The sequence below is a fragment of the Dermacentor albipictus genome, chromosome 1 (assembly GCF_038994185.2).
Source record: "Dermacentor albipictus isolate Rhodes 1998 colony chromosome 1, USDA_Dalb.pri_finalv2, whole genome shotgun sequence".
Lineage (NCBI taxonomy): Eukaryota > Metazoa > Arthropoda > Arachnida > Ixodida > Ixodidae > Dermacentor > Dermacentor albipictus.
In genome coordinates this window covers 446,063,407-446,070,534 of record NC_091821.1, presented here as the reverse complement: position 1 = coordinate 446,070,534, position 7,128 = coordinate 446,063,407, and the positions used below count along the sequence as shown (strand labels likewise).

The 7,128-nt window shown below is 40.1% G+C and overlaps 1 protein-coding gene across 2 annotated transcripts; it reads right to left on the bottom strand.

Moving 5' to 3' along the window:
* Window positions 1-1,331: 1,331 nt before the first annotated feature.
* On the bottom strand, window positions 1,332-4,650 carry LOC135903097 (uncharacterized). 2 transcript variants are annotated; one of them, XM_065433482.1, is made up of 5 exons: window positions 4,523-4,650; window positions 3,884-3,948; window positions 3,346-3,358; window positions 3,202-3,242; window positions 1,332-1,724 (listed from the first exon to the last, which is right to left on the bottom strand). In XM_065433482.1, exons 2-5 carry the CDS (start codon window positions 3,930-3,932, stop codon window positions 1,477-1,479), a joined length of 351 nt encoding a protein of 116 aa, XP_065289554.1. In that variant the 5' UTR covers window positions 3,933-3,948; window positions 4,523-4,650; the 3' UTR covers window positions 1,332-1,476. The 2 variants fall into 2 exon arrangements, 1 of the variants encoding a protein (XP_065289554.1); XR_010564717.1 differs by lacking the exon at window positions 3,346-3,358.
* Window positions 4,651-7,128: the final 2,478 nt, after the last annotated feature.

The following is a 7,128-nucleotide window of genomic DNA, read 5'->3' as shown; positions in this document are numbered from 1 at the left end:
CATTAGGAGCCAACAGGAACATAGGCGGTGCGTAACGCCGCAATTTGGCGGTCACAGCTGACACACCACCAGGGGAGAGGAGGAATCGCGCTATGGCGCTCTGCGGTAAACTTGGCAAATTTTCTATGTGGCGTATGACAGATGCAGGTATGCCTTGGAAAAGCAGGTGTCTTTGACTAGAATGTGAAATGACAATGCTTTAGATGCAGTTAAGGAGCCTTGTGACGTCTTTCGCTTGGTTGCTTAAGGCTTGCGAATAGTTAACACTAACACATTTTCGTTTGTCCAACCAATTGATCGGCCATTAGTGTGTTATTACCCAGAAGGATCCCACGCGTGGGCATAGATTTGGACACTAACTGTGCCCCAATTTCCTTCGGCCTTCTTGCTATGCACGTAGCCACGTTGCTTTCACGTTACACTGCGTTTCTGGGTTCTACTGATAACGCAGCGTACCAGTACAGAAAATGCTGAGCCGAGAGCTGAGGCCATTCAAACTCCTCGAAAGCGCTCTGCTAGGGCAGCGATGTTGACGATAATAAATATCCGCGCACTAGTCGCGCCATCAGAGCAACATTTTCGCATACAGGCACGCGAATTCTCTTTACGATGTACTACAGGAGCTGCAAAAGGTGCCAAATTTGCATTAGCATTGGCATCCCAATGCAGTTTCATAAGTTATAGCACTGAAATTGCTTTTATGAGCCCTTGGAAGTAACCACTGCCCAAAAGCAGTGTACAGTTTTTAGGAAAAGACATGCTCAGCAGTTGGCTGACGTAAGAGTTGATTTTTCAGTGAACAGCTCTGTAGTTGCTCCGTTACTTGTCAAATATTCAGAAACATAGACATTTGTTGACAATATTCAGAAGATAACAGTGTCTTTATTCTGGTAGTCTCTCTTCCTACGATAGGTAACAGAGGAATTCCTTCCAAGTCTAGCCTCAAGGATGAATGTTAGAATCCTCTAGGGTAGTCTGAAGGTGGTTGATTGTACTAAACAAGATATTTCCAGGAAAGGCTGAATCTCGAAAATTCGAAAAGACGACACTTCCTACAGTATGAAACAAGGCCTGAGTTCATAAATGCCTTTCGCGCTAGAATTGTTGGCAAAGACGATTGAAGTCAAGTCGAACAAAAAGCTATTGGGAGTTGGACTCTAATAGTTTACACGCACACCAAAGGAAACGTTTGTTTAACTGGTTTGGGAATATTTATCAATTTTTTCGAGAAAGCTAGCGAAAAAAAAAATCTGTGGCTGGCGCAACACAATCGTTGACTGTGTGAATCAACTATAAAATCCATGCTCTAAACAGAAAGCGACATCGAGTGCTTCAGTGACATTTTATTTTATTTTGATATTTTCGAGTCACACGAAGCAGTTCAAGCATTTTATACATAAACAGGTGTACATGAAAGCATTTTCAATCAACAAAATATTCCTGAACAGGGAAAAACTTTACTGGCGCGGACTTTGTCTATCCCCTCCTGTTGAGCCACTTGTGGACTCCATGCGCTACGCCTCCTTGCACCACACCACGAGCAATTATGGGCCAGATGTATTCTGCTGCATAGTCGCTCAATGCTTCGTCAGAGGTGAGGGCACGCAGGACTTGCAGCACTTCATCTTGCTCTTCTTTAGTTGAAGCTACGTCTTTGCCTTGCAAAATCTTGCCGAGCGTCTCGAGACTCTTGCCAGCTTCTTGCACAACCTCGGCTTGCATGTCTACAGAAAGAAAGAAGGAACGTTCAGTGAACAGTTTTGAAATAATACCTTTTTTCAGGAAAACCCAAAAGCCTGCCGCAAAAATTTTGTACAGCCGTGATGTATGTATGCCACACACGTGGTTTGTGGCCACACACACACGCACTCACATGCATTATATATATATATATATATATATATATATATATATATATATATATATATATATATATATATATATATATATAAATAAATATATATATATATATATATATATATATATATATATATATATATATATATATATATATATATATATATATATATATATATATATATATATATAATGCTATCGCGAACAAAAAGGTAATAAAATCTTTCGTGCTGCTCTATTTCCAAGTGTTAGAATCCACAAGGCAATTTTTTACACACTTTCTGCCGGTAAAATTTCCATACGCCTAATTTCTCAACTTCTAAACATAGTGCAATACATGACCTGTCTACTAAGCACTCTGGAGTATAAGTGATTCTATAACACGTTGGTGCTCTAAAATATTATATTCGAGGTAATATCTAATCGAAATATTCGTCAATCATATGTGGTATGGATTTAAAGAATGTAGTGATTTGACGCAGTTACAGTGGTAGGTGCTGACATAGCGCTTATTCCTATTCAAGGGTACATGCGGTATTGACAGCGCTGATATCAGTAACCTTTAAATAGATGTGGTACAAGCTTCGCTCGCCATTCAACTTAGATAGCTATGTCACGAGGTATAACTTTTCTTGCTGCGTACGAAAAGCGGCTTTGAGGGTAAAAATGCTACAAAATTGAGATATAAGTGTGAAAATAATAGACGTAGAAAGTGTGCAGGAAGTGGGCCATGTCGGTGCTTGTTAGTGTGATCTATCTTCTCCTCTGGAAGAGTTTCGAGGGTGAGCGTAACGAACTCAGTTGCAAAATTTGTCTTGCATTGCGTATGTTGAAAGAGCACGAATCTGAGAAGGAGTAACGTCATTGGGCAGAAGGCACCACTAAACTGATACAGCAAGTATCCTGTAAATAAAATAGCTATAAGCATACAAGTTATAGGCATTACAAGCAGCCCAGCGCATCTGATGTCACTTTTGAAAGGCACAAAACGGGCAGTGTGGTCCTATGATCTAGCATTTATTTTTATTTTCTAATATTTCAAGGCTCCGTAATTGCATTACACGAAGCCACATGTCAGCTGCCATTGGCATCGACCGCTTGGCCGGACGGATGACTTGAAGATAAATAGGATAGAGGGAAAAGAATACTGGCTAAATAATGGCTGACAAAAATCAAGCAAAGAAATATTTAGTCATGTGTGGCGTTATAATACATATATAGGTATGTTTTTTTTTTTCTGCTACGACAATATTATGCTTACATACCATAACTAAGGTTAGCGCAGACCATTAGTCTCAAAAGGCGTAAAAGAACTGCATGTAATAATAAAGCAAAACAAAGTACCTTTTGTGAGAACTAGCTTGGGAACCGCAGTTTCGGTGGCACTGAGAAAACAGGGTAGAAAGTCAAGAACGCGAACAATTAGTAAAAGAGTACGTAAAGACAGGCTTCGTACAATTACTTGGTAGATATAGTTTTAGTACTCACACTGAGGCTCCATCTTCATCAGTTATGAAAGATGGTAAAAATTTGAAATGATTATTAGTGCAAGTAAAGCACAATATGCTACTTTTTCTTTCCTAGACTATTGCATCATTTTAGCACAGTTCATGAAAAGAGGATGTACGACATCTTAACGTACCAAAAATCGCGAGTATGGTTGTTTTTGTTTAAACCAATGAATGCTGGATCTAACAAACATGTATTTACATGAAAGCCTAAATGCTTGCTTTTTATTTTCACTTAAGTATTGTTTGGCACAACAAATACTGAGGAAATGTGTGTCATATTAGAATGTTATGTTAGTTATTGAATAAGCTAATCATTTCGTTTTTCAACTGATAACATTTCTTTAAACAGTCAGTGATTTTCGATGGGATGGATACGTTCTACGAAAGTTCTTTTTTTAGCATATAATGATGTCGAAGTCCATTCACCGAGATTCAAAAAAATGTTTCAATCTTGAGGATGTAATAAATGATATGAAAATGACCACAGTGCCGACTGTGGTCGCGTGAAAACTTACATGCCACTGCGGTTAGGGACAGCAAGGTCATCCACAGGCAGGTCTTCATGACTGAATTTAGCTAGCTGCATAAAAAGGCACCAAAAAAATTAATTACATCTTTATTACGAGCACGATTTCTACAATAGACACATACAGAAGCAAAACTCTTACTAGAACTTGAATATTATCATTGTGCAGAGCAACATTAACTTACAAGATTTCCTCTCTGATCGCCCTTTACCAAAATTTGTACATTATTTCAATTTCACGTTGGCCTAGTGAATTTTCATAAATTAGTTACGTAATTCCATGCAGGGTTCGCAAAGCTTTGTATAAGTTCTAGATAAGCCCGCAATAAATATCAGAACATATGTTGGCGGTGTTTTTTCACAATGGCTCAGAGAACAGTAGCTTGGTTAATTGTACTATTCATGAGTTAGTATGCTTATATAATAAAGCGGCGGGGTACTCAACAAAATATGGCGGCAGGCAGCCTCATGGAGGTAGGATGCAAAAAGGCAGAATAGTTCCATTCGCGGCATAACAAAAACATTTCCAAAACCCTCTAACACCATAAAGTTAGCATCGGGTCTTTACTGGCTCTCATTCTTGACTGTAATGTGGTATAGCCTTCGGCGTAAGAATAATTTAACTCACCGGTGCGTAACACAGGCTCGATGGTCGACGAAATACTGACTGAGCTGGTTCTTCGGATGCTCTTATATTATTCGGAAAGGGCCCTTATGATGCACGATACTCCACGCTGGGTTTTGCCTATCGGTTGCGACAGTAAACACAACGCTTATCTCTCAGCCGCTCTCCTACTTTCAATCGGTCGCGAAACAAAGTGTCACGTGTCTTCTGGGGGCTTTACGCCCTGCCGGCCAACAAATAGTGGTAAGGTGAAAGCGTTATTTGTCCGTTGATTGTTTGAGCACGCCTTTATGCTATTATCAAAGTGTTTGCTAGGTAATGACAACAGAACCACGCAGGTTACCACCATAGAACGCATGTGCTGCAACCCTCTATCTGGCACCTTCCAAGCGCCGATTTTGCCACCTGGCTGTTGTTTTTATCCCTCATGTGGTTCGGTGGATGTCTTGAGAAACTTAACACTTCACTTCTGCGGGAGACTCCTCTTACGAAAGTACATTATCCAGAATGTGGTCTTTAATTATATCCACGGCAATATTTACATATATAATATTATGGCCAATAGAGTGAGAAGGGGCCTTGTGGGAATCCGTTTTTTATGCAACAGCGCAATAGCAGGTACAGACGCAAACATTATGCGACGTCAAACATGGACTTTTAGGGAATAAGTTTTCTAAGCGTTTCTTTTTATTTCCGAGAACACAAATTTGCTCATTCCTTGCTTTCACCTCACACCTTTTTTATTTCCGTATTCAACGCTGATGACCGGCTTTTCTGGCCCCACTGCAACCACAACACAATCTAAGTCTCGTTTTTATTACGATGCATGTTGAACGGATATAACTGCTCTTTGTACTGTCGGTGTGAAATGAACAGGTACATTCCTTGACGTAAACACGCTTTGCTTTTTGTTCAAGGTAATATTGGAGCAGCAATCTACTTATTTTATCAATCCTTACGGTGAAGAAAAAATGCTCAGATGAAAAGAAAGGAAGACCACGTGTTTTCCTTCCAAGTAAAATGTATTATGGGACAGTCTTAAGATTGTGTCACAAGTGACAGAACCGCCACGCAACCTCTTAGCCTCAAAGTGTACCTTTACTATGGCGCGATCCGAAATTACTCAGCGTTGCTCTAACTACCACTCAGAGGCCATCTGAATGTAAATTTGGCATTTAAGCACACCCATAAATCACCCAAATGCAGTACACAAGTTAGCTAGAAAGCTAGTACCAGAGCGCACATTGGAAAATTAGCCACAAAATACGGAGTGTTCAGCAAGACGTGCACCGAGAGTCACTTAAGCTGAAGAAATTATCACAGTTCCAGGAGATTCAGGTGCCGTATTCGTATACTGCACTTAACCCTTTGCTCCATGGCCTGAGAAATCTTTCCTGAGCAGTTGTGTTTCTCTGTAGGTTTTTATTGGAAGAATGACGATAGAGAAAGAAAGGCTGGCCGGTTAGACATGCTATTGCGTCCAGTGGGCAACACCACACGTACGGAAATGAATACTGATAAATGATAATAAGAAGGACGAAAGCGACTGAGCGCACTCTCACAGATAAATGTTCCGTAACATATATTAAAGTAACTTGTCAGATTAATGGTGGTGCGTAATCTGCAATATATTTGTCCATCTAGAATTAGCGAAGGTTCAGGATAAAATATATCTTAGCGCGAAAATTGTGACCACAGCACATTCTATGTTTCAGCACATGGCTTCAGCAGCTCTTCAGCAGCCCGTTTATGTATTGAAGGTACTCAATCACTTAACTCATCCCATATGAATGTATTATAAATATGAAAAGTTCTCACCAAGGAACTGTATACGAAACGAAAGTTTTTTTTTTTTCTTGTAACATTGTGGAACATTGCGTGACTCTGTCACTTTCACTGTACTCTGACATTTAAGTTTAGGTAGGGAAGAACGTTATGCAGAACGATTTTCGAACAGGTGCACTTTGGAGGGAATTGGCGCGATGAGAGCGGTTCCAAGCCGAAAGATCTTAACACAGGGATGCGCTCGCAGGACTGATTACTGCCAAAACTGTAGAAGATTATTTTAGTACAATCAATCTCCGTATGTGACTGCACATAGTCTTCAGACTGATTTTTCCGTATTAAGGCACTTCATTCCTACATGACGTGGTCTTCAAGATTGTTATAGCATAGCCACAACGACACGGAACAAGAAGGCACATGCGAGAAAACGTAGCGCTGTGCGTTGTCTTGCATGCATTGCATACAATTTTATTGAACCTGAGCTACAACAAATTAGACGAATTACCAACAAACCCATACAGCTACTTCTATCTGACATAGTATTCGTCCATGCATATATTCAAAGCAGATCCACAAATCTACTCCCTACTCAAAGACCGCCATTTGAGAAAGTATTTTTGCGAGATATGGGGATTTTTTTTTTACTTGAAAACACGATATACTAATGTAAGCATCATTACGCCACCTGCGCTACTGGATGCTGCATGCTTCACCACTCCAGTACATTTTTCTTTCCTGCAGCTGTCACTGGGTTCTCTAGTCGAACATCTGCCCTTGCCAATTTTTCTTGTCTCCATTTCTTTCACTACTTAAGCATCCTGCCG